Source organism: Lacerta agilis, chromosome 10 (genome assembly GCF_009819535.1).
Source record: "Lacerta agilis isolate rLacAgi1 chromosome 10, rLacAgi1.pri, whole genome shotgun sequence".
Classification (NCBI taxonomy): Eukaryota; Metazoa; Chordata; class Lepidosauria; order Squamata; family Lacertidae; genus Lacerta; species Lacerta agilis.
This window is the reverse complement of record NC_046321.1, coordinates 22,328,778-22,356,673: the sequence shown is the minus strand read 5'-3', so window position 1 is coordinate 22,356,673 and position 27,896 is coordinate 22,328,778. Positions and strand designations below refer to the sequence as shown.

Sequence of the window (27,896 nt, the reverse complement as noted above, 5' to 3'; positions counted from 1 at the left end):
TTGCAGCTATTACATTAATTGGGGCAGTGTGATTTGTCTTTCACCAGATGTAGCTTAATCTGAAATGAGCTATGTATTCTGTACAGTCACTTGGCACACAAATATTTGGCAGAGTCCTAGAAGAAAAGCAGGGTGAATGGAGACTCAATTGCTCTGAATGAGTGAATCAAAGAGTCCTCTCAGAGCTTCTGGCAGGATAAAAAAAAGCAGGACAAAATCATCAGCAAAACAAAACCTCAGCGCACTGACATGAAAGCTGTATCCTGCATGCATGAGCTAGTATTAATTAGATAATGAGACTTTCCTTCTGGATTTTTTTTTGGGGGGGAACCAAGCTGCAATTAGGTAATTTAGGATGTGAAGAAGCAAGCGAATCTGGAAACATCATGTTGCCTGCGGTGACTGCAGTGCAGAAAACCCTCTTCCTCTTCCTCTTCCTCTTCCTCTTCCTCTTCCTCACTGGGCACCTGTAACTTCCCCAATGCATAGTATAGGCTGTGTTACAGTCAACAAAGCTTTGTGAAGTATCACTGCCATTATTCTATATACACTTATGGTTTAGCACAATGGGCACCATCTATATTTCTTGCATATTATTTCCCTTTGACCTCACTGCCAACATTTCTTCCTCTCTCTCTCACTCCATGTGGACCTGTCAGTTTAGGATAAGCTTCGCGCATTTGATGAAATAGATTCTAGTCCACAAAAAGTTATGCTTTTATTCATTTTTAAAATGCGCACAAGACTCTTTGTTGCTTCTGCACTTCTTGTTAAAACTGTTTTTTTTCTGTTTTGACACTCACAAACCAGTGCTTTTTATTATTTTCTCCTCCCCCCCCCCAGGGTTTCAAAGATCCTGTTTACCGGGCCAGGAGAAAGGAATTTGCAGATATAGCTTACAACTACAGACAGTAAGTGTGCAAAGGACAACAAGGGACAAAATGTATCCTAAAAGTCAATATATGATCTGTGATGAAATGGTGTGTGGGGTTGGGGAGTGTGCTCATTCTTCGGATAATGCTGAAATATGTCTGGGGCACAGAGGATTTAAATATACATAGCATCATGATGCTGGATTGCCTCTAACCAGTGCTGTCAGTTGGTCTCCAGTCCCTTTGCAGATATATTGTAGGATCTGGGCGTATATAGAAGAAAGCCCTTCTGACTCAGCTAGAAATGGTGAATGAGAGTGTTGCATAGTCCTTGAGTTCCTGCTGGTTCTTCTCCAATTCTCATGGGACGAGCACAAAAGTTATATTGGGGCTTGGGTGCGAATGAGGGGGACAGGCATCTGACCCTGTCCTCAAGGTAAGCCAAAAGGCTGAGGACCAGGAAGGAAGGGAAAGAAGATGCAGAGGAAATGGCTGTGTAGAGAGTGGGTTACTCCCCAAACCCAGTATGTTTAGTCTGGAGAAGAGGAGACCAAGGGGAGATATGATAGCTGTCAGGGGATCGCACCCCCCCTTTAGATGTTGCTCATGAGAAACGACAGGCTCTCCGGTAAGCTAAAACTATTTATTTTCATTATGTAGTTACAGAGTCTCTGACATACGTCTGGTCAGTTACTTTCAGTTTCTCGGAGTGGCGGGCTCTGTCTTGCCCGCCAACACAGAAAAGGGCTGGGAACTTTGAATCGGCGTCTGCGTCGCCTCCCCCCCCATTGTCTCCTCCTCCTGTCTGAGACTGACTGCTCTTGGTCTTTGCCCTTCCCTCCTATAGCCTGGCACCTCTCCCTCTTCCGGTGACAATCCTGACGTGGGCTTGAGCTGGAAGATGAATCAGTGGAAGATGCTCTCTGTAACCCAGCAACCCCCCTTCTCTGGAGGAAACACTATCCTGCTCCTCTCTCTCTCCCTGTTCCTCCTGAGTAGCCCCTCTTTCCCTGACAATAGCCATCTTCAAATATCTAAAGGGCTGTCACATGGAGGATGGGGCAGGCTTGTTTTCTCCTGCTCCAGAGGGTAGGTCCAAACCAAAGGCTTCATGTTGCAAGAAAGGAGATCCCAAATAAATGTCAGCAAGAACTTTCTGACAGTAAGAGTTGTTTGATAGTGGAACGGACTCCCTCAGCAAAGGTTGGGTGGCCATCTGTCATAGATGCTTTAGTTGGGATTCCTGCATTGCAGGGAGTCGGACCAGAAGGATCATGATGGATAAATGACTGTTTGACCTGTACCATCACTTGCTGGCTGTCTTTGAGTAGAAAGGAAACTTATTTTCTATGGGTAGCATATACAAGAGGTTGAACACACAGAATCATAGAATGGTAGAGTTGGAAGAGACCTTGAGGATCATCTAGTCCAACCCCCTGCAATACAGGAATATGCAGCTGCCCCATACAGGGATCAAACCTGCAATGTTCCTAGGTGAATGGTTTGCTGCTAAATTAAAAGTGAGATGGGGAAATCGGAGCACTGCCATGTGGACTCAGGGCTCAGTCACAGCACCAAATCTGAACTGTCTGACAGTCCATATGAAATTGGCCAGGAACCTTTTCATCAAACCAATTCTTTCCCCCAAAGTGTTTATTTTCCCTTGCTGGCTTTCCTTTCCTCTCTGTGCTTAAATCCTCCTTTGACTGCATTTATCCTAAAATTGCAGCTTACCGGAAATCAATTGGATTCAGATGAGGACCAAGCTCTGGCCTCGCAAAGCTTTGTTATTTAATGGCACTCGCGGCATCAGAGGCAACTACAAAGCACCAAGCGTCAAATGAAGCAGCACCTCTTATGCTCCTGCCATTAAACAGGGGAGAGAAGGGGAATGCGCACAATGTACATTAAAGTAGAAGCTGTAAACAACATTGGAATAATTCATCACTCGTGGTCTTGATCTCATACTCTGTGACTGTCATTCCTGGCCCAGCTGCATTGTGAATTTTTTAATGGCTTGCTTCCTCTCCACTGTTTTGCATGGGATGGGGGGGGGGCGGGGTCTGAAGAGGCCATATTCATCTAGAACTGATTTTTAGGGGTCCTTGCGAACCTCTGTCCTGCTTCCACCATCCCTTCCCTTTGCCCCTTTACCATTCTCTGCTGTTCATGAGAGCCACAGGCACTCCTCTCCTGGTTTGCAGGTTTCCTTAGGGTAGGCTTCATTAGCAAAGCTGGGACCAGCAAACAGAGGGACATGTCCTAGGAGTTTGTAGGAAACATCACTAGAAGAAAAGCAGTATGAATTAACCTAGAACGGATGTGACTATAGCTGCCATGAGCCCCAGCCGGCACACCATGATCTCCTGTTGAGCCTTGAAAGAGGTAGCAGCTCAGGTAGCAATGTTAACGTGGATAGAAATGATTCCCCCACCCTCCTTTTAAAATTTTATCTCTGCATAACCAAGGAATGTATATTATGAGAATTATTCACAGTGTGCTTGTTTATTATGTTACTATGTTTTTATACTGCCTTATTTTGCTGTAAAGTGCCCCAGTGCCCATTGCTGGTGAAAAGCAGCATAGATATCTCTAGATAGAAAGATAGATAGATAGATAGATAGATAGATAGATAAGATAGATTTAAGCAAGATATTGTAGAAGTTGTGAAAGTGAAATGGCAGCGCTCCCAAGGCCCACATAGAAAAGGATGGACAATTTAGGATGGCACTCTGTGAGCCCCATTTTTCCCCACCACCCTCAGGCATTCATGCTTATCTCCTCCCCTCTTGCCTCCCATTTTCCCTCCCCTTCCCCTTCCCCTCCTCACCTGCCACCCTGAGCACTAGTCTATTGATCTTGGCAGCTTTCAAATTGGTGTCTGGCAGTGCCTTAAGCCTCTGCTCTTTTCTCTGGGCCCATGAAGGTGGCCTAAGGATTAATTAGAAAAGGTCAATGCTATAGAAACCACAGTGGTCCCCATTCCTCCTCCCTCTAATTCAAAATCACGTTTAAAGCTCCAGAGATCAAGGAGGACTGGTGCAGAGACACAGAAAATTGCACAATTATTGGGGGGCTGCCATCAGGCTCCGGCTAAAACGAAGGGGGTGGGGAATGGTGGGGTATCGCTTGTATTTCGACAAAGAGCCTGGAGCTCTAGAAATCCCTCGCATTATCCCAGCAGCGACACAAACCCTATTAAATTGCTGGAAAAGACTCTTTGATTTGGGGAGGGGGTGGTGAAACACACACACACACACCCCATGGGGGGGGGGGTGAGCCGCCTGTCCATTTTTTAAAATTATTTTCTGAAGAATCAGCCTCCCTCCGTTTTAATGTCAAGGCAATAAAGTGAAGCAGGTCAAAGGACTCCCTTCTCGTTCGAGGCAGAGCCAGACTGACAGCGCACTAACTGTATGGAGGGCAGAGACAGATTTGCTGTCCCTGCTGAGCCATTACCTCAGCTGACTCTGAGGCCCGCAGAATTTTAGGGCCAGGGGAGATCTGAGGGGAGAGCTAAGACAGCCCCTTGATCCTATGGCCAGCCCTCTGCTGCTATAGCATGGCTTATATATCAGATCAGCGCTTATCCAGATCATGAGAGCTGTGTGGAGTGAGAACAGGACAAAAGGCCCAGTCTTTCTGCCCGTAGAATGAAGAATGAGGCGGGAGATGGGGGTGCATGTCGCTGTGGTTTTCGGAGTTGAATGTGCTTGGTAAGGAGGGTCAATGCTCAGGAGTGCCAAAATATGGGGGGCAGGTGAACCCCATCCCACATATTCAGTCACAAGACACGGCACGCACACATGAGGCACCAGGAATGAGGCACCAGATATGTAAGGACAGAATGGACAAAGAGATAGCCATAAGAAACCCCATTTTAGATACAGCTTCGCTCTGATTCCCTTTTGACCGATTCAACTTTGCCCTAGCCAAAATCCTTACATTGCAGCTTCTTAGGCAAACATAGCAGATCAGCAGTTTAGCAAAACAGCTAACCACAAACTTCCTGTTTTGAACAGACTGTCTAGTTTCGGTAGACTAGTTAACCGCAGAACTGACCCCATCACCGACGTCAGCAATAGCCTTGGCTATTATTGGGATGCAGGTGCAGGCGAAGGTCAACAGCTAGGCAGTTAAATGCTAGAATAAGTATATAGCACCTCCTGATGGCTAAAGCAGTTTGAAACATGTAAGACAGCCAGATGGGTGTATTCCCCAGCCTGATTGGCCAGAAGGAATGCTAGGGGTTGGGTTATTAGCAGTTTGTAAAGAGTATAAAACACCCCTGTATGTGCTTGTGAGGGTGTGCAGACTTTTGGGCACTAGCCAGCTGTACCATTGCTCTGCCATGGCAAATCAATAAAGAATGCTTAGAGAAAAGCTGCTTGGAGTTTTCCTTCTGGTCTATATTGGGTCCCAGGCACAGGTGCAACATTTCCTGGTGCAAGCGTGACTCGGATGAAGGGTTAGCCTTCTTTGACCAGAGGCAGCCCCCTTGCCCTATCGTACAGAGGGGGGGGGGGTTCCTGGGAGCCGCCCTTCTTCTCCTGCGGCCGCCTGGCAGATTTGCCAGAGGAGACTGGGACGTGTCCTTGCCCCCCCCCCCCTTGACCTGTACGAAGACGGCAACGGACCGAGGAACAGAGGGAGACAGGAGCCGGCTGGGTAAGGAATGGCCTTCTCTATTGGGAGAAGATGGGAGACTTGATCACTCTCCAGCGTGCTGCCAGTACTCAGCAGGAAAGAGGTCCGCTGGGGAAAACACGCGCATAGGTAAGTGTGCCACTACTCAATGGTCTGAAAGAGGTCCATTGAAGGCACACATATAGGTTGCGATGTCAGTAATCAGTGGTAAGTGGTCCACTGACGAAAAACATGCATATAGGTAGGAGGAAAAGGGGAAAAGGGAGGTAGCGTTTGGTTTGGTGTGAAAGGACTGAATGATTGGGAAATTTAGCTGTGTGATGAAGTGGTGTGTGATTAATGAAGTGCTGTGTGATGAATGTGGATGACTAAAGAACACTAAAAAAAAAAGGTTGGTGAAAAGCACTACATGGGACATAATGGGTTTGGGGTTGCTCTACAGCAAATACTCCATTTGAAGGTACCGGTACTATTGGAAATAGGTTCCAAAATAATGGCTGAGGTTATCTTTTGAGTTGTTGCAGAGTGCTGTGTTACCCAGAAGCACAGGCCAAATATAGGTGTGTGATATTGTGTGGATCTCTTTGTGTTTTCTCTCTGCTTTAACACAACTGTGTAATTGTGTTATGTGTCAAGGCCAGGGCTCTGGGTTCCAGAGGGCTGGGACAGGGGAGAGAATCTTTATTTTGTTAAGTTTTTCCCAGCTATCCTTCTTCAGTTAATTTCTCCTGGGGAAGGAAAGGGGGGGACTCAGCTTTTCTGGTTTCCAGCTTTGAATATTGCTGGGATCGACAGAAGCAATCTTTGTGTGTGTGTAATGGTGAGGGTTGCAGGGTAGCAACCTCCCCCCACCTTCTTGTTGTTTTATGCTGGTCGTTGCACCACAGCGGAGCAACTCCCTTGTACTTCCTTGTATGTTTCTGCATATCTTTGGTTTTCATGCAATGGGTTCTGAGAAGTGTGCCTGCGTAGAGGCAGGGTTTTAGAGGATGTAAGACCTTTAGGGACCCTTAGAGTCAGGGTTTTGAAGGCATAGCTGCACAGTGGCAGCCTACCTGTTTTGTAGGCTCTGGAGGAATTGGTGATGAAAAGGGGTGAGCTTTTCCTCTCTTCCTCTTTAGCAAAAGGGCTGAGAGGAGAGGGGGGGCCTGCGTGTGTGGGTGTCTTGCAAACGGTCTTTTCTTTGGTGTGTTTGCATCGAGGCTTGTGTTTTCTCCAACTGGATCGGAGGGGCTGTGGAAAACCACAACTTTCTCTTCCCCTTCTTTGCCTAACTTTGTCATCTGTGGTCTTCAGACTTTTATTCTGTTTCCCTCCAATAAGTAATTCTCCTAGCCTTTTGAAAGTGGGTGATTTAGAGTATTTGCATTTCATGCTGCTCAGCCTGGCAAAAGGGGGCAAAGGGCAAAGCAAAGGTAGCCCCGAGTCCAGGCATTTGCATTGAAAGGCAATCCTGCTATCCTGAGAGTTAAGGTATGTTGTAAAAGGGTGTGGGTTACAGGTAATTATTGCCAAATACTTCTGTAATTGAATTATGGTGCTGGAGAAGACTCTTGAGAGTCCTATGGACTGCAAGAAGATCAAGCCTGTCCATTATGGGGGAGGTCAGCCTTGGATTGCCCACTGGAGGGACAGATCCTGAGGCTGAGGCTCCAGTGCTTTGGCTATGTCATGAGAGGAGAGGACTCCCTGGAGGAGACCCTGATGTTGGGAAAGATTGAGGGCACAAGAATGAGACGACAGAGGATGAGATGGTTGGTCAATGTTCTCAAGGCTGCCAGTATGGGTTTGATTAGGCTGGTGGAGGTCATGGGTGCCTGGCGTGCCCTGGTCCATGGCATCGCGAGGAGTTGGGAGGGACTAAACAATAATAACTTCTGTAATTAGAAATGCTTGCCTTTTGATATGTGCTGGGAAGATTGGTGAAAGGGTTTCAGAAATCTTTTGGGTTGCTCTGTTTCTTGTTAGTTAGGATGAAGCCACAAATTAACTGACTTGGTTCCGGCAATTCATTAATTGTTTGTATCTTAATTGATATTTGTTATGGATATGAGAGAACCCCCCCCCCCTGTTCCTTTTTTTTAAAAAAAAAGGTCTCTAACAAAAGCTTGCTGGAAGCAGAGAAAAAGGGGAAGTGGAAGAAAATGGAGGAAAGGGAGGGGGAGCGGGGGAACAGAAAAAGCCTCATTTTAAAAGCACAGAAATTTCCTTCGCAGCAGCCTTTCCCCTTTCTCTACCTTGGTAAGGGGGGAAAGAGCTGGAACCGTGTCCCACCAGCTAGGGAAAAGGTATCTTTCAAGCAGACTGATAGGTGACTGGATTAAATTTGCTGGTTTCGTCCTATAACTGGTTTCAATTGGAATTTTACTGGTTTAATGTCACTTTGTTTTGTTAAAGACATGTTTAGGCCTGCACTGATTATTGTTGGTTGGTTGCTTTTGCTTTTCCCTCCAATGGACCATAGCTGTCATTCATTGCCAGTTTGTTAACAAAGCAGCATCAAAGAAAAAGGGAGGATTGGGTAATGATCCTCTGGACTGACTTTATTTTAATATTTGTAGTATCTGAAAATAAATATGTCTTGCTGTATGGCACTTTGAGTTGAGGATGGTGGATGCCAGAATGGGACGAAAATTTAGGTACTCTGTATAATGCAATTGCATACCAAGTCATTTCTGTTATATTAATCTATTCACCTATCTTCTGTCCCCTGTATGGAAGTATAGAAGTTTTAGTGTTATGTGTTGTTCAATATGTTTATGGAAAATGGGGTCAGAAAGGGAGACTGTCTCCCAGTACCAATTCATCATTGAATGAGTAGTTGGGTACAGCAAAAATGTGGGTGTATTGCTTCTTTTCTGTAATTAGGATACCCGATAATGGTCACTGATTACATTAATTTGGCATTCCTTTGATGCAAAATGTTTAGCTCTTGAATCCAGGGCACAGGTTTACCTCATTTATACATATACCCCTAAAATGGGATTTGTGAACAAAGGAATAATGGGAAGCAGCAACAGAAAGTGTTATCTGAGGCTAAATCTGTTGTAGCTGCACAGCCTTTTGAGTTATAAGTGTCTGCAAATGAGGAGATGGCTGCTTGGAGTTTGTGGCAACAGGGAAAAGAGTGCCTCTGCAATTTTGATTCATTGATGGGTCTGCCCGATACCTAAGGAATGAAAGGGTGTGGCTTTCCCAATGGGAGTGAAATGATATTTGTATACAACTGCCCTCAGTGGAGGCAGGATGTACCAACAGTTGCTGCCAATTGTGAATTGTGCTAGCAGCCCAAAAGGAAAAGGGGGTACAGAAGAACTGTTACACTTGTTATGGGAGGCAGGATACAAGCCTCTCAGAGAAAGGCATAAATTGTGTCTGAAGGAAGTCAAGTATTTAGGCTTCAATGTATCATACCACAGAGGAAAGAAGCCATATGTCTCATAAAGAGCCCACCACTAGGAAGCAGTTGTGGGACTTCCTAGGGAAATACAGGGTGGTGCTAAATACCTGGCTTCAGTGTTTTAGCAGAACCCCTGAATGAGAAAACAAGAGGAGTGGAGGAAGACCCCTTTGTGTGGGGACCAGAACAACAAAAGGCCTTTGAGACTATTAAAAGATGCCTAATGGAGGCACCGGCCCCAAGATTGCCAAATCCAGAGAAACCCTTCCAGTTATATGTCCACAAACAGAATAATGTGGCAGCAGGAGTCCAGACTCGGAAACTGGGAAGCTGGAATCGGCCGGAAGCCTAATTTTCTAAACAATTGGACTCAGTAGTAAAAGGATGACCATCCTGCCAGAGAGCAGTAACGGCTACGCTGTGTGAAAATCCCAGACTACATCTAGGGTAGACCGCGCCATCCTGATGCCCTTGCCTGATGAAGAAGAAATAGAGCACCATGACTGTCTCCAGGTGATGGATGAGGTCTACTCTAGCAGGCCAGATTTGAAGGATGGGCCATTGAAAGATCCCGATATAGTATATTACACAGATGGAAGCAGCTTTGTAACCAACGGACTCAGGAAGGCCGGGTATGTTGTGGTGACCAACGAGGAAGTTGTAGAGGCAGAATCCTTACAACCAGGAACCTCTGCCCAGAAGGCCGAAATAATTGCACTCACCAGAGCCCTGCAACTGGCAGCTGGATGTAAGGCAAATATATACACAGACTCGAAGTATGCCTTCTTAACCCTGCATGCGCATGGAGCTCTATGGAAGGAGAGAGGCTTGATAGGAGCCCATGGAAAAGCCTTGAAGTATGGACAAGAAGTGGAAAGTCTATTAGAGGCGGTGTGGGCTCCCGAGAAGATTGCTGTGATGCACTGCAAAGAACACGGGCGAGGTAGAGATTTGGTCACCAGAGGCAACCATAAGGCAGACAAGGCTGCCCGAGAGGCAGCTCTGAAACCAACACCTACAACCGTGGCTGCTCTTATCCCAGACATAACCCCTGAGGACGTAGAGCCTCACTATGCCCCTGAAGAACAAGAATGGGCACATCAGGAGGGAGCCCGACTGCAAGATGGATGGCTACTCCTCCCAGACAACCGAGTATTCGTGCCCCAACACCTGGCCAGCAAGATTGTGAAAAATTACCATGAGTCCACACACTTGGGAGGCACTGCTGCTAGGGAACATCTCGGGAGAAAACTATATGTGCCAAATCTCTCTCAACTGACTGCTGCTATTTCCCAGAGATGTATCCTGTGTGCCAAAAACGACCCCAAGCAGGGATCTCTACCCCCACCTGGAGTATAACATGTAGGCTACACTCCCATGAAGAGCCTGATTGTGGACTTCACCGAAGTTCCCCCACTGAGAGACTTAAGATGTTACCATTTGAACTCCTCTACAGGAAACCACGAAAGTAGCAGCTAGAATGGACAGGTGGAAGAGCATATCACCTTCCACGAACAAATAATCTCTCTATCTGTCTGTCTGTCTCTCTGTGTCTGTGTGTTGTCATTCCCTCAGCAGGTGGGCCCTCGAGCGAACACTGTGCAGCTTTGCTGAGCCAGTCCATCAGTTCCAGCCTGCTATAGCGTGTGGGTGAAGGAGTGGAAGCGCGACCTTCTTACACGGTCCATACACGGTTCTCCTATCCACCCCAACGGCGGTGAAAGGCCGAGGTGACCCCCTGAAGTCGACACCCTGCTGTGCCTAGCCAGGAGTAGGTACTCAACGCACGGTGCACCAGTCTCCCCTGCTGCGTCTGACCGGCAAGGACGCCCAGCGCACGGGAGACCGAATTGAAGTAGCCCCTGCTGTGACACACCGGACGCTGTCACTCGATGCATGGGCCACCGGAAACTTCCATTTTATGCAACGGAGACCATCTCCAGCTGAACCACATCGGGAAAATTGGTCAGAAGGACATTGTTATTATTGGTTTGTCGACCAGTTGTTAGACAGGGCATAATTCTATAGATTGGGAGTGTTAGAGGTGTGAACAATGTTGGTCTAGGTTGTTGGGATTGGACGGGTAGATGAAAAGGGAAATCCTGTTGACCCCTTGAAATTGACTTTGTTAAGGCAACAATACCTCTTTCTATTCTCTTGCGTGTATATAGTTGGGAACCAAAGGGGAGGGCCTAGTCTTTTATACCTATGGGTGTATTTTCACTGGCAAAGAGAATAGGGAGTCCATTCTACAGCCAAACAGTTCTTACTGTTAGAAAGTTATTCCCGACTATTTGCTACATTGCAACTGCTCTCAAGAAGTCAGAGTAGGTAAATATTCATTGATCCTATTCTTCTCACACTACTTTTATTAGTCCCTTCCAGTCCTCAAGTAAATGTCACCACCCTCCATAAGAAATATGGGCCATATTCAGCTGTAACAGTAAACCAGAATTTAGTCCTCGAGGAATGAACTTGGGGTGAGGCACTGGCTCTTATTCGACTTCCTCCAGTGTAGTCACAAGGAGATTTGAAGCTTTCACACCAGGGACACGCCACCCAGAGTCACCAAAGGGGGGTGGGAAGTCCTTTTATGTATAGCTGAAAGCTCAGTAGGTCAATCTGATGAGGAAGCAGAACAAGCTGCTCCTCTCGATTGAAAGGGGGGAAAATGAGGCACCAGGAATGAGGCACCAGATATGTAAAGACAGAATGGACAAAGAGATAGCCATAAGAAACCCCATTTTAGATACAGCTTCGCTCTGATTCCCTTTTGACCGATTCAACTTTGCCCTAGCCAAAATCCTTACATTGCAGCTTCTTAGGCAAACATAGCAGATCAGCAGTTTAGCAAAACAGCTAACCACAAACTTCCTGTTTTGAACAGACTGTCTAGTTTCGGTAGACTAGTTAACCGCAGAACTGACCCCATCACCGACGTCAGCAATAGCCTTGGCTATTATTGGGATGCAGGTGCAGGCGAAGGTCAACAGCTAGGCAGTTAAATGCTAGAATAAGTATATAGCACCTCCTGATGGCTAAAGCAGTTTGAAACATGTAAGACAGCCAGATGGGTGTATTCCCCAGCCTGATTGGCCAGAAGGAATGCTAGGGGTTGGGTTATTAGCAGTTTGTAAAGAGTATAAAACACCCCTGTATGTGCTTGTGAGGGTGTGCAGACTTTTGGGCACTAGCCAGCTGTACCATTGCTCTGCCATGGCAAATCAATAAAGAATGCTTAGAGAAAAGCTGCTTGGAGTTTTCCTTCTGGTCTATATTGGGTCCCAGGCACAGGTGCAACACACACACCATGCAATGACCACCAGCTTTTAAGGGGAGGGCAGCCCCCTCACATCTGTTATTGGGGGCCTCGGAGGGATCTCAGCCTCTTGGAGTTGGCTGTGTCCATGTCTGTGTTGCGCACACAAGTCCCCACTTTCTCTGCTGGTAACAAGTTGCCTTTCGAGGGGTAATGTTATTGTTTGACCGGAAGCAAGGGTGGGGCCACGGTTGGCATCAGCACCCAGAATACTTGCCAGGGGCCCAGCAGCCTTTTAGGGTCCACCCTGCCTCCCCCATTTAAATGTATTTCCCCAGCTTGGCAACTCCAGACAGCAACAGGTAGCCAAATCCAGCTGCCATTAGAATTTCCCACAATGCCTCCGTTGTGCAGGGAAAGGGGACCACTCTGAATCACACCAGGTGGGTGCAGTCCTGAGGAGACCGCAGAGGACAGCCACTGCCATTTCCTTCATAGGGGTGGAAGGAGACCAGCAGCACCTCTTTGTCCCTGAGAGGCTGCCATCAAGGTGGCATTAGGGTGGGGGGGTTGCTAAGGAGGCAGCAGAACTTACCTCAAAGGAGCACGCCGTAGCAGCAGGAGCTGCAGTCAGCGATGCATTTCTTGGAAGTCTGATCTGCTGCCCCTGTGTGTCACCTTGCCTCACTATTACTTGACTCCAAACTATGCTTGCTTGTTTATTTGTGCATAAAGTCGGTGCTGTTTTCTACAAGAAAGAGTTACCTCATGGCTGAGGTGGCCCATCTTTTTGAGCCACATTTGGAATTTTGAGAAAGCGTTGTGGGTGCCATGCACAAAATGGCTGCCACTGGGATGTGGCTAAACACAAAATGGCTGCTGTGGGGGGCTTGGCACCTGCCTCACTGAGTTTCCTTAAGGGCCTTGCAGGCCACACCTGCAATCCCCTCTTCTATACAGTGATTAAAGGCACCTTATTTGGTACTGGTGTTAACAGGGATGGGGTGCATTCATGCAGTAGCTTTAAGCTAGCTGTCTTTTCCTCTTTTTTCTAGTGGCCAGCCAATCCCCAGAGTGACATACACTGAGGAAGAGAAGAGAACATGGGGAACGGTCTTCAGGGAGCTGAAGACCCTGTATCCCACCCACGCTTGTTATGAACACAATCATGTCTTCCCTCTCCTGGAGAAATACTGTGGCTACGAAGAAGACAACATCCCACAGCTGGAAGATGTCTCAAACTTCTTGAAAAGTAAGTAAAGGTGTGAAGATCCAAGATCGTCAACAAAATTGCTATAACTGTGATCCTAATATTTGAATGTACTAAGGCCGCAATCCTATCCACATTAAATCCAATGATTCCCACAGTTCTGGAAACTCAATGGGACTTAACTCCTGTGTAAACATGCACAGGATTTTATTGCATAAATGATCCATAAATGAGAAGGGCTTTAGCTCAGTGGTAGAGCATGTGGTTTGCACCCAAAAGGTCCCAGATTCAGTCCTCAGCATCCCCAGGAAGGGCCTTGGAGAAACCTCTGTCTGAAATCCTGGAGACCCACTGCGAATTGGTGTAGACCAGAGGTAGCCCATGTGATCCCCTCCAAATGTTATTGGACTACAACTCCCATCAGCCTCAGCCAACACCACCAATGCCCAGGGTTGATGGGAGTTGTAGTCCACCAACATTTGGAGGGCTCTACATTGGCTTCCCCTGGTGCTGAGCTAGATGGACCAATGCTAAGACTCAGTAAAAGGCAGCTTCCTTCATTTTGTACCAGTGCAAAAGTTATTTCAACCATAGAATCAATGAATTGTAGAGTTGGAAGGGTCATCTAGGCCAGGGGTCAGCAAACTTTTTCAGCAGGGGGCCGGTCCACTGTCTCTCAGACCTTGTGGGGTGCCAGACTATATTTTGGAAAAAAAATAATGAACGAATTCCTATGCCCCACAAATAACCCAGAGATGCATTTTAAATAAAAGGACACATTCTACTCATGTAAAAACACGCTGATTCCTGGGCCGTCCGTGGGCTGGATTGAGAAGGTGATTGGGCCGCATCCGGCCCCCAGGCCTTAGTTTGGGGACCCCTGATCTAGGCCAACCCCATGCAGGAATCTCAGCTAATGGATCCATGACAGATGGCCACCCAACCAGTTTGTAATGCAGAGCTCTGCTGTTCTTTAAAGGCTGCACTGGATTCCGCCTGCGTCCTGTAGCTGGCCTGCTGTCTTCTCGGGATTTTTTGGCTGGCTTGGCTTTCAGGGTTTTTCACTCTACTCAATACATCCGCCATTCATCGCGGCCAATGTACACGCCAGAACCGTAAGTATTTAGCCAATGAAGCAAAAATCCAAGTTTTGGTTTTGCGGTTTCTTTGTTTTTTAAATGTGCATAGCACCTTATGAAATCAAGGTGGCCAATAAAGGAAGAAATGTAAATTGGGTACAAAAGAGGGTGCTGGTTTGTGTAACATTTGCATGTGCTAATTTTTATGTAGAGATGCAGGTTTAGAAAGAATGGCTGTGACTGAAATAGAAGCACAACCCATCTCACAATAGTGGGAAAGCCTGTGGCCAGGTGAGCTGTGTACCTGCTGAAAACTGCAGTCCGGTTGCTGGCTGTGATTGATGGGCAGCTTCAAGCCTTTCTTCCTTGTGTTCAAAGTGTGAACAGTGTTTTTCACACTCTAGGTTAATTCATACTGCTTTTCCTCTAGGGATGTTTGCCACGAACTCCTAGGACATGTCCCTCTGTTTGCTGATCCCAGCTTTGCTCAGTTTTCTCAAGTAAGTAAAACCCTTAAAAAGAGAGGTGTCAACTGACAGACAACACTTTCCAGAAAATAATCACAAAGCAACATACAGGATCTAGATAAGCACAAACACTCCAGGTATTGTTTCCAAAGGATTTTGTTTCTAGGATTAAAACCAGTGCTGTTTTTCTAGAAAATGAGGTGCTGGAACTCACCATGAACACCTCCCTTGTTCTCTTATAATGGCAATGGTGCCCACCTGAGAGGTGCTGCAACTGAGTTCTGGTGAGTTCTGGCTGGGGGGAAAAAAAACCCTGATCAAGACTGTAATCCAATACAGTAAACACTTACCCCAGGGGAAATACAGCAAAACAACTTTTCATTTGCTGAAATGCTCTGTTTGTGGACTGTGCCTTAATAAACTTGCACAATATGTTCACTATTGATTTTTGTGGTCGGTCTGCTCCTGGATAGAGACTCAAACTATCTTCTTTGATTGTGTCACTTAGAGCTAAAATCTCATTTGGCATGACTTTGAGATTCAGTAACATTTCAGAATTTAAATTAGATTTTTTTCTTTAATTTGAATTTTCACTCGATCTTTACAAATTGCCCCATTAATGTTATGTTGTTGTTATCATCATTGTCCCTGATTTATTAATCACCTGCTATACAACCACCTCAAGGCAATGTACATTGAAACAGTTAAAAACACAAGCCCCGTCAATAGGAGAAACTCTCAGAAGGGGTGAGGCAGTCTCTCAGATAACCTGGTCGTGAGCTGTATAGGACCTAATATGTTAGAACCAACACCTTGAATTTGGTCGTAATGCCATCGGCTATGAAAACTACATACTTTCACACTTTGAGTTTTCTTTTTCCTAAAACCCACCTACCTATATGAACTCATAATGATTCATTATCAGAAGGGGAGTGGTGGAATTATTCATTAATAACTAAGTAAGAAAGAAAGTTTCCTCAATTTTTTTGCCCAAATTAATTTTGGCTCTTGTGCTTCCCACAAAAACAAACAAACAAACAAACAAACAAACCCTGGGGGTGGGGAATGCTTTTTAGAAAAAAGAACTACCGAAAACAACCACCTTTCATTTTTACAGGAAATCGGATTGGCTTCTCTGGGTGCTCCAGATGAATACATTGAGAAACTTGCTACGGTAACTCTGGAATTCAGGTGCCATCTGCCCCCCACCCCAGTTTGATCCAGCACCAGATTCAGAATGACAGCTCCAAGCTTAGTGGATGCAGAATGCTCTTGAAATCCCCCTGTAAAATAATAGTTTCATTTTGTAGATAGAGAAAATGTTTTAAATATGGACTATTATATTGATCCAGTTTAAGGCCAAAATTCTATACAAACAGAAAATGCCAGGCATTTGAACTCTGAGCCCTTCTGCATGCAGATCAGAACCTGAGATCTGGGCCCTTTGGCCAGGTGTAGAGCATGTGCTCTGTTGCTGCTGCGTGGCCTCTCTCTTCTGTCTCCTGTTAGTCAATGTGGCGACTTCCAGGTGTTGCTAAACTACAAATGCCATTAGTCTTAGCTAGCATGGCCGATGGCCAAAGATGATGAGAGTTGTAGTCCAGCAATTTCTGCAGATTGGTTATACCTGCCCTGGCTTAAATGTGGCACCTGTTCTTGCAGAGCCTGCCACTCTGCTTGCAATAAACCGCAACCTGCGTATTAGCAGTTGATCTCTGGAATGGACTTCTTCCTTCTAGCTCTATGATGTTCCCATTTGGGGGATGGGCTTCAACATTAGGATTCCTTTTATCTTTAATAATTGTGCAGATGGGAGAGTTTTGGCAGGTCATGCATGTTCATTCCCAGTGCTTTAGTCATGGACAACTAATTGTCTTTCAATGTCCTGGTTGCAAAATGGAAGTGGTGATGAGCTGTCTGTTGGAAAGCAGAGGTTTGAAAAACCACACCTGGCAAAATACCTTCATATATGAAATGATAAAGGTTCTGAAGCCCCAAGTTTGAAAATTCGGCCATCCCTGTAGTTTTCCATCATGGTAGCTCACCCCCTCTTTATTTGGCTCATAGCCACATTAATGGAATCATATGGGAGTTCGTGCACAAGAAATAATAATCTTCGCACTTTCCTTTATGCCAGGTTTATTGGTTTACTGTGGAATTTGGACTGTGTAAAGAAGGCAATGAGATAAAGGCATACGGAGCAGGGCTGCTGTCGTCATTTGGAGAATTACAGGTACGAATCCACAGTTGTTCCTATTTGTGCAAATCAAACCTTGTATTTTAAAAATAAAAATATGTATAAAGGTATTTATGTAGGCCTGCTTTGTATGTACCTTGGTCAGTAAAGCACGAGACTCTTAATCTCAGGGTTGTGGGTTTGAACCCCCACATTGGGCAAAAAGATCCCTGAATGGCAGGGTGTGGGCTAGATGACCCTAATCCCTTCCAACATACAAAGCAGGCCTACATCCATGATTCTACGTCTTATAATCTTCCAGAGATGGGCAAGGAGCCCTGCACTCACTCAACAAATAAGTTGGGCCCTTTGAGTCTGCTCCATGCTAGTTGCATGTGAATGGAGCTAGATTAGGACCTGTGTGTATAACATATAATAGGGACCCTGTCCTGCTTCCGGCGTTAAGGGGTATCAGTAAGAAAGAGAATATATAACCCTTGTTAGTGGAAAGAGTTAGCAGGGCCTGCAACTAAACACTGCAATAAGAACATCTGAAGAGCTTGCTGGATGAGGCCACCAGGGGACACACATCTAGTCAAGCATCCTGTTCTCACAGTGGCCAACCAGATGCCTACATAAACAGGACTTGAGCACAACAGCACTCTCCCCTCCTGCGATTTCCAGCACCTGGAATTCAAAAGTATACTCTCTCCAACAGTGGCAATAGAACATAGAAATCAGGGGCCCTCTTCTGTTTTTCTCTTCCAACTGTTGCTCTACATTCCATGGATCTGAACACAAGAACCTAAGAAGAGCCTTGCTGAATCAGACCAAGGGCCCATCTAGTCCAGCATCTCGTGTGTCTGTTCTCACAGTGGCCAACCAGATGCCTGTGAGAAACCTTCATGCTGGGTGTGGGTCGGCTGCGATTCTCAGCAACTGGTATTCAGAGGCATAATGCCTCTATCAGTAGAAGTAGAATGAAGGCTGCTCAGTCCTGGGTGGACTGGTCCTTGTTTTTATAAAGATTTTTTGCTCCTTGTTTTTGTGGGATGTAAACACAGAGCAGCCAAACACAACACTCCTAGAGAGGACATGAAGGTAACTCAGTCCTCCAGGCTTAACTTCCTGCTTACCTGGACTGAGTTACAGGAACCAGAAGTAGGTGTGGTCTTACCTGGGAGGAAGATCCCAAAGAAGACTCTCCATTTTGCCTCATCCTTTGAAGAAGCAGCATGCTATCTCTCAGCCTGCAGCTGAGAGAAGCAGGGGTGAAGGCTGTTCCCTTATGGAAGCAGCTTCACTGCATGTAAATACATTTATCTAAGTTTGTCTGCCTCCTTGAAGCATGTACTGTAACTCATGGATGTCTGTAAGTAAACTCCTTTTATATCTTATAATCAGTATTGTGTCTTTCTACTTTTAAGAGGGAACAAGGGGAATATACCAGGAATATAGCTGGCTTAAGCAAGCCTATGCAAACGTTTTTCTGCTGTGTTTTAAAAGGGAATGTAAACTCTGCTAAGTTTGGAGCTTGCTCACACAAGCTGGGATTGAGATATATAAATAATATATACTCATCCACACTCCTAAACATTCCCACAAAGGGTTATTGGCCCCAGTATTGCATATTTTTGTGTATTTTTGAAGGATTGCATTGGATTGTGTTTTTGAGTTGAGTTGGATTTTTTTTAAAGTACTTCCTGGTGAGCACATGTTTCTTTGTCTTTGTTCTTTGTGCTGAAAAGGGATTAACCCCCCTCCCCTCCCTCAGAGTTTACAGTACTCAGAGGCAGTGAAGATTTATTTGAGGTTTTTGTATTTTTGAGCATTTTTGAGTTTTTGTTTTTGGAATTTTTGACAATTTTTTTTGGATTTTTGAAAATTTTTCAACTTTTTGAATTTTAAGATGGCTAGTGTAGCTTTTGTTAGTGAAGCAAGGCCAAACTATATGCTGCTGAACGACCATAATTTTGTGCACTGGAAGCAACGCTTAATGGTATATCTGAGTGCAAGGAACGTTCTGCAGGCTATAAAAGATGAAAAGCCTACAGGAGATAAAGAAGAAGATTTAGCCAAAATTGAAGCCTGGGAAAGGAAGAATAGCGAAGCCAAGCACATAATTTTAAGTGCACTTCGCGATGAGCATCTATCCTTAATAAACATTGAGGATGATGCATCCCAGATTTTAAAGGACATTGAGCGGATTTATGGAGCATCTACACAGAACTCCTATAGGCATTTGCTAGATAAATTGCTCAAGTTAAAGATGAACTCCAGAGAGCAGTTCACAGAGCATGTTAAGAGTTTTTCAGAGATTGTGCAAAGAATTGCTCTCACTCCTGAAGCTCTTAATGAAGTGACTAAGGTGACTTTCTTGCTAGCATCGCTAGGACCAGCATTTTCTTCATTTAGAAGCCTAATGGATCACACAAAAGATCTGACTTTTAATGAATTAATCAGCCACTTAAGAGAGGAATGCAGAGAAAGCTTGGATTCTCAAGAACGCAACTCTAGGAGAAGTGACTGTAATTATGCTTCAAAGCAATTTAAAAAGGCCAAAGAAATAACTTGTTTTAACTGCCAGAGGAGAGGTCACATAGCAAAGGACTGTAAATCTCCTAAAGTGAACAAACCCCGCCCCTTTAAGCCAGAAGGGGACAAAAGGGGGAAGCATGAGTGCAACATGCTGCTGCAAGAAAGGAGCTTAGCTGTCCAGAATTATGAAAATGTGCATAATAAGTGGTATTTAGATTCTGGAGCGAGCTCCCATTTTTGTTTTAATGAAAACTACTTTGATGAACTAAATAATGAAGAATCTGAAATTCAGATACCAGATGGCCGCATTTTGAAGTCAAAAGGTGCAGGTTCTGTGCATTTGGAATTCAATGTAGACAATGAACCATTTAGAACCAAAGTGTCTAATGTTCTGTTTGTACCAGAATTGAACTGCAACTTACTTAGTGTATCCACATTTGAAAAGAAAGGTTTCAAGGTCACATTTGAAAATGGACAATGCAATGTAACCAAGCATGGTGAAGTGTATATCCAAGGAAAGCTAATCAATAATGTTTATGAGGTTGATCTTTCAGAAAGCCAGTCTGCAAAGGTTGACACAAGGAAGACTGTCATTGACTGTTCCAAGGAGTCAGAATGGACTCAAGAACTTATACACTTTCCTTCTGTAACCCCACAAAGTACTAATCTGCCTTCTAGTGTCATAGCGCCCCCTACAGGTGATGCACCAGAAGACGCAGAGGACCAGAATCCTGGCGGCTCCAGAGACGAAGAGGATCCAGAAGGGGACATGCCAGCGTTGGAGGATGATGAAGAAGCTGATGCGGTTCAGGAACCAGAACCAGAGGTCAGACGCTCATCCAGAACCAACAGAGGTGTTCCACCGGTAAGGTTGTCCTACCTTGCAGGGTCGGCGTCACCACAGGAACCTTCCACATAGGAAGAGATTCAGCAGATGCCAACTGCAGAAGCCAGTCTCTGGAAGAAGGCCGCGCAGGAGGAGATGGATGCACTGCATCAAAATAAGACTTGGACCCTCACAGAACTACCTCCGGGTAAGAAAGCCATTGGCTGCAAGTGGGTTTTCAAGGTTAAGAAGGGGTCAGAAGGGGAAGTGCAACGCTACAAAGCAAGACTAGTAGCACAAGGCTTTTCACAGAAATATGGTGAAGATTATGATGAAACGTTTGCACCAACTGTAAGATACAGTAGCGTGAGAATGCTTTTGAGCATAGCAGCCTCTAAGCAAATGGACGTGCGTCACATCGATATTTCGACTGCGTTTTTGCATGGCGAGATTACAGAACAGATTTATATGAAACAGCCTAAGGGTTTTATAAAACCGAATGAGGCTCATCTAGTCTGCAAATTAGAAAAAGGACTTTATGGATTAAGGCAGGCTGCTAGAGCTTGGAATCAGAAATTGCACAGTATGCTGGTGCAACTTGGATACAAGCAAGGAAACGCTGACAAGTGCTTGTACAGTAAGTCAAGTAATGGACAATTTTCTTATATATTGGCTTTCGTTGATGACTTGATTATCGCAACATCTAATAACAGAGACTATGTGCAAATTGTGAAACACCTCAGCAAAGAGGTGGGAGTCAAAGAACTAGGAGGTGTCAAGTACTACCTAGGAATCCAAGTGGAAAGAGAAGAAGACGGATCGTTTCTTCTCAGCCAGCGACAGAAAATAAATGAACTGATTGAATGCATGCAGTTGCAAGATGCAAACACAGTTGCAACGCCCATGGCCACAGACTTCCTGAAGAATCAGCAGGATTCGAAGCTGTTGCCAGATAACAGTGAATATAGGTCGGTAATTGGTAAACTTTTGTATTTAGTTACCACATGTAGACCTGACATAGCCAATGCAGTGGGGATTCTTAGCAGGAAAGTGAGTTCTCCCACTGAGCATGATTGGGCTGGTGTGAAGAGGGTGGTGCGTTATCTGAAGGGTACAGTGAACTGTAAATTAAGGTTGCCAGCTGTCAGTGACCCTAAGTTGGTGGGGTACACTGATGCAGATTGGGCTGGGGATAATGCTGACTATAAATCAACAAGTGGTCATGTTTTTATGTTTGGGGATGGACCTGTTGTGTGGGGCAGTTATAAACAGAACTGTGTAGCATTATCTTCCACAGAAGCTGAATATATTTCTGCATCGGAAGCGTGCCGAGAGATTGCCTGGCTCGATGAACTCATCAAGGACTTTGGTTTGGTGAGAAAGCAAGCTGTCAGTTTGCTGGAGGACAATCAGAGTTGCATAAAACTGACTCAGAGTGAAAAGTTCCTTGCCAGGACAAAACATATAGGTGTGAGGTACCATTATATACGTCAGGCAGTCCAGGATGGACTTGTGGAACTGTCGTACTGCTGCACCAATGAGATGGCTGCGGACATCCTGACGAAGCCCCTCCCAAGAGAGAGTTTCCAGAATCTACGTGTCAAGCTGGGACTCTGGGTGGTTGAATAAAGTTGTATATTTTTGTATGTTGTGTTCGTCTGAGAAGGGGTTTGTGGGATGTAAACACAGAGCAGCCAAACACAACACTCCTAGAGAGGACATGAAGGTAACTCAGTCCTCCAGGCTTAACTTCCTGCTTACCTGGACTGAGTTACAGGAACCAGAAGTAGGTGTGGTCTTACCTGGGAGGAAGATCCCAAAGAAGACTCTCCATTTTGCCTCATCCTTTGAAGAAGCAGCATGCTATCTCTCAGCCTGCAGCTGAGAGAAGCAGGGGTGAAGGCTGTTCCCTTATGGAAGCAGCTTCACTGCATGTAAATACATTTATCTAAGTTTGTCTGCCTCCTTGAAGCATGTACTGTAACTCATGGATGTCTGTAAGTAAACTCCTTTTATATCTTATAATCAGTATTGTGTCTTTCTACTTTTAAGAGGGAACAAGGGGAATATACCAGGAATATAGCTGGCTTAAGCAAGCCTATGCAAACGTTTTTCTGCTGTGTTTTAAAAGGGAATGTAAACTCTGCTAAGTTTGGAGCTTGCTCACACAAGCTGGGATTGAGATATATAAATAATATATACTCATCCACACTCCTAAACATTCCCACAGTTTTGTTTTGTTTTGTTTTGTTCTGATTTATTGAACTTCTGTGAACCTCAGGCCTGCTGATATTTCCCTCATGTTTGGTTACCATCCTTGTGGCAGTTACCACAAGGAGTTTGCTGCTAGAAATAATAATTAGAATTAAATAGCTTGTCCTCCTGTTGTATGACAGTAATAATAATGATACTAATATTTATAATATATTGGTGTCATTTTAATTTTAATTTTAAACTGCTTCGAGGTTTTACCACATGAAGGAATATATATATATATATATATATATATATATATATATATATGAGAGAGAGACAACACCTATCTGCTTTTTTCTCTTTAGTATTGCTTATCAAATAAGCCTGCCGTTGAACCTCTCAATTTGGAAAGGACAGCAGTTCAAAAATATCCTGTCACCGAATTCCAACCCATTTACTATGTTGCTGAAAGTTTCAAAGATGCAAAGCAAAAGTTAAGGTAATAATTTTACCTCCGTTAGGATTTGGTTGGATCATTCAGTGTCCCTCCATTTGTGCATAATACAGAAATGTCACACAGGTCAGTGCTGCATCTTGAAACTCACCTGCCAGCCACCCCGGGAATGAAAAACTTTCATATGAAATGAATAAATCAACATTTATCTGTAGTTAATCTAAACTGGCGTTAGATAGAAAATGCCACCTAGAAGGGTGGGGAAAGAACATGTTGATTGGGGCTAGAAATGTGAAATTATGGGCAGAAGGTAGAATAGTAAAATGAGATGAAAATATACAGTGCAGTCATATGCATGTGTACTCAGACCTACTAAGTTCAGTGTTGCTTACTCTCAGGAAACTGGGTATAGGATAGGGCTGCCATTCATCCTGATTTTCCGAAGATAGCGTCCTGGATTATTTTTCAGAAATCGAGCATGTGTCCTGGAAAACTGGCAACGGGGATTAAATTGTGCCGAAAATGCCTTAAGAAGCTCCAAAACTTTTTTTAAAAAATGTTGCAGCTTCTACTTTAAAAAGCTCAACAACTTTTGGGGTGTCCTGGTTTTTACTTTTTGAAATACGGCAACCCCAGATAGGATTGCAATCTTAATCTTCCATCCCAAATCAAGGGAGGGGCCTTGATCCCTTCTCAAGACACGTGTCTCTACGAGGGGCTTGCTCAGCTGAAGAGCAGGATGCAAATTATTCACTTAATCAGTATATTAATCCATTAATAATGCGACAAAGTTTCTGTTTTCTCCTTTAGGAAATATGCCTCAACAATTTCCCGTCCGTTCTCCGTCCGTTACAACCCGTACACTGAGCGGATTGAAGTTCTGGACAACACAAAGCAGCTCAAGAATTTAGCTGATACCATCAGCAGTAAGTAACTGTATTTTAATATACAACGATTTTCCTGTGAAAATACCCAAACCTGCAAATCTGTTTTTGCCCCATTAGTTTTAATGGAGCCTACAGATCCTGCTGCACACTAAGAGATTTACTGTTATTCAGGGACTAGGAGTCAAAACAGGTCATCTCATTGCTTGGGACAAATCTGCCTCACTGAACATAACAGTTAGGTACAGTGGAAAGAGCGTTGTGTATGGATGTGGTCTGAAGAATTTCATAAAGTGTTGAAACTCACAGGTGGGGATGAAGAAAAGGGGGAATAAACAGCTGAGACTGCTGTATCTTTTGCATAACTCCCCCACCCCACCCCACATGTTGAAAATGCTGCATCAGTAAAAGCTTAATTCTGTGGCGTGTAGGTATTGCCGTTTCAGCAGATTTTCACGTCAGAGAAGTGGAAGGAGCTAACTCCTAGGGAAATCTGTTCCACGGTCCAACAAGTCTCTTGGGGAGTTTCAGCTAATATTTAGCCAAAATTCGGTTGCCTGCAATCCCACTCCCTGGTTCAAGCCTTGCCATATATCTGCAAGCTGGGATACGGCCACAAATCTGTATGCCAGGATACCACCACAAATTTCATTCAGTGCCAGATTTTTGTAGTTTTCTGAGTTGAATGGGCTTACAATGGTTTTTTTTAAAAACAGTGAAATGAGGGCTAAATTTCTGCTAGATTCCAGATAGGGCTCATTGGGGAGGAAGGGCAAGACACAAATGCAGTAAATAGATAAATAGAGTCAAGTAGGCTGCAGTCATGCCTGATGATGCCGTTCTCCCTCCTTGCAAATGCAATGCTCTTCTTCATCCTATATCACATTATCATCAACATTCATTGTTTTAAGACTTCTTGAGTGCCAGTGTGCATTCGGTTTGTTGCAAGAAATATGTGTCCTCTTGGCTCCTTCTGTTCATCAGAGGCTGGCTTCTGCAGAGTGCAGGATTTGGATTGAGGAGACCAAGATTCAAATCTATGCACAGCCACCTGTGTCACTGAGCCTACCTAGCGCCATTGAGATGATAAAATGAAAATGACTCCATGTGCACACTCTCTTGTGCTCCACGGATGAAGGGTTGGATATGAAACTGTAGCAAAAGAAAGAGCAAAACAGAAGACTGACTTCCTTAATTTCTTTGCAGATGAGTTGGGACTTCTTTGCAATGCTCTCCAGAAGATCAAGTGAAGATGCTCTCAGATGCCTTTTGATGGCTCCCAAGAGCCATGGGGGACGGGACGGGACAGTGAAACAAATACCAAACTTTTAAAAAACAAATGAAGAAAGTCTACCAATAATTAATAGCATATAGAAATATGATACGTATTTAATGTGCTTGTCATCGCAGTTATAATAAAGGCAGGCGATAGTTTAGATGTCTGTAAACTCCATTTATATCATATGGCACATGCAAAAGGTCTCAGCAAGTTTCCCCGCAAAAATCCACAGCCATGAATCTCATGGGAGGTTTCATGGTGGTGGTTGGCTTCTGAAGAGAAATGGGAAGAGTTCTGAGTTAGAGTGGGACGACCTAGGAGAGGATCCTAGCAGTCTGGGGGAGGTGAAACTGGGACCCTAAGAAGTATCTGAGCCTGGAGAGGGGGCCAGTAGTCTTGGGAGCGGAGAGCTGGCTCCAGTGGCTGAGTGGGTTAACAGAAGAATTTTCCACCCTGTGCCATTGGACACCCCTAGTACATAAGAACACAAGAGCATCCTGTTCTCACAGTAACTAGCCAGATGCCTGTGGGAAGCCTGGAACTAGAATTCAAGCAAAAGACCACTCTCCCCTCCTCTGGTTTCTAGTAACTGGTTTCCAGAATCGTTATCTATTAGCCAGTTATCTTCTGCTGTGGGACCACCCGCTGGTGCCTCCTCATAGGAGTGAGTATCCCCCTGCTCCGGGGGGGGGGGGCAACTGAGAGTAGATCAGATGCTGAGCTGGCACAGACAAACTTCGCAGACTCAACCAATTGGAAGGAAAGCCTGCTTGCTTCCTCACTCCCAGGACTCTGGCTACTTGCCACACTCAGAGCTGAATCCACTCTGCTCTTCAAAAGGAAGTTGCGGACGGCATGTTGCTTGTTGGATCAGCATCTTAGCATGCACTTAGTCATGCTATACCTCTTATGTACCTACTGCATCTTACAACCTGCGCCTTCCCTATGGAGCAATCTGATTTATTCATTAGGGAGCTGGGTATGTGTAGCCTGGAGAAGAGAAGGTTAAGGGGTGATATGATAGCCATGTTCAAATATATCAAAGGATGTCATATAGAGGAGGGTGAAAGGTTGTTTTCTGCTGCTCCAGAGAAGCGGACATGGGGCAATGGATTCAAACTACAAGAAAGAAGATTCCACCTAAACATTAGGAAGAACTTCCTGACAGTAAGAGCTGTCTGACAGTGGAATTTGCTGCCAAGGAGTGTGGTGGAGTCTCCTTCTTTGGAGGTCTTTAAGTGGAGGCTCGACAGCCATCTGTCAGGAATGCTTTGATGGTGTTTCCTGCTTGGCAGGGGGTTGGACTGGATGGCCCTTGTGGTCTCTTCCAACTCTATGATTCTATGATTAAAGTCTTGGGAAGAAAACACAGCTGGGAATTCAAGTGGATCTTTTGGCAGTGAAGACCCAGACATATCCTGTCCAAAGTCCTTTGTTTTGTTGTTTAAGGTGCCGCCCATCTTCATCCAGGAGTTGACACACAAAGCATGGCTGGGGCTGTTCTCCAAATTTATTTTCCGCCATCCACCTTCAGAGCCAGGATGCCTGTGAAGGCCAGTGACTGGGAATCGCATGTGGGCAGAGCACTGTTGCGCCCATGTCCTGTCTGTGGGCTTTCTAAGGGCATCTGCTCAGCCACAGTGAGAGCAGAATACTGGACTAAATGGGCTCTTCTCCTGATCCAGCAGGCTCTTGTGTCCTTAACCTGTATGCAGCTTCATACAGTTTATTTTTCTTCCTTGAAATGACGATCAATAAATTGCTAGGTAATACACAGCTATAGCCTCACCTGCAACTTTTATGTCTCTCAGCTTTTTCTTTTTTAACTACTTGGCATTATTGTTTGTTTGTTTATATATATTGTCATTTAAAGCTGTTTGCAATGATATGCTAAAGCTGATTATGCGATTTTGAACAATCAATAAATTACAATTTTTAAAAGCCCATGATGCATTAGAGATGGTTTGCTCTTCCTGTTCAGTTCCTGTTTGTGCTGTCTCAAGACTCTCCTACATTAACACCCCCACTGCCCCCACACATGTCAGCATTTCATTGGACGCCAGGATCCTCCCAGAGGAGCGGTGCAAATAGTTTCTCTCCATGAATGAGTTGTTGGAGATGAAGAAGCATCAAAACATGGGCGTAAGCACAGCTGCCCCCCTTAAATCAAGTAAATCAAGAAAAATACTTAACTAACTGAGGTTCTGCCCCCCCCCCACGTGAAGCCTATCCTGGCTGCACCCCTGCATCCAAGATTCCTGCATTACAGGGGGTTGGACTAGATGACCCTCGTGGTCCCTTCCAGCTCTACAGTTATATGATTCTGTAAAACCCTGCACATATCATTCACTGGGGCAGCTGCTTCCCTTGGATTCTCCCTAGACAGGAAGGCACAGCGGAAGCCAAAGAGATCTGAGCCCAGTGGGGAGAGCAGGTCTCTCCTGAACAGCCACCAACGTCCCCCTACCGGGGGGGGGGGGGAGAGGAAGAGCCTCTGCGCCTAAAATCAGTTTCCAGTAGTTCTTTTAAACGGCCTCTTGAGAGCTAAAAACTGAGCATCGGGGAGTATTATGACGGTTCCACAACTGAGGGGGAGGCAACGCTTTGAA

General features: G+C 45.0%; 1 protein-coding gene across 2 annotated transcripts in view; it reads left to right on the top strand.

Moving 5' to 3' along the window:
- Positions 1 to 25,444, top strand: part of PAH (phenylalanine hydroxylase) — a 49,401-nt gene extending 23,957 nt beyond the window's left edge. For both annotated transcript variants that reach the window (XM_033161535.1, XM_033161533.1), the window contains exons 5-13: positions 844 to 911; positions 13,234 to 13,430; positions 14,368 to 14,503; positions 14,898 to 14,967; positions 16,052 to 16,108; positions 17,072 to 17,167; positions 23,036 to 23,169; positions 23,935 to 24,050; positions 25,215 to 25,444. In XM_033161535.1, coding sequence (XP_033017426.1) covers positions 844 to 911; positions 13,234 to 13,430; positions 14,368 to 14,503; positions 14,898 to 14,967; positions 16,052 to 16,108; positions 17,072 to 17,167; positions 23,036 to 23,169; positions 23,935 to 24,050; positions 25,215 to 25,258 — 918 coding nt within the window. In that variant the 3' untranslated portion in view covers positions 25,259 to 25,444. The remainder of the gene's footprint in view (positions 1 to 843; positions 912 to 13,233; positions 13,431 to 14,367; positions 14,504 to 14,897; positions 14,968 to 16,051; positions 16,109 to 17,071; positions 17,168 to 23,035; positions 23,170 to 23,934; positions 24,051 to 25,214) is intronic.
- The last annotated feature ends 2,452 nt before the right edge of the window (positions 25,445 to 27,896 follow it).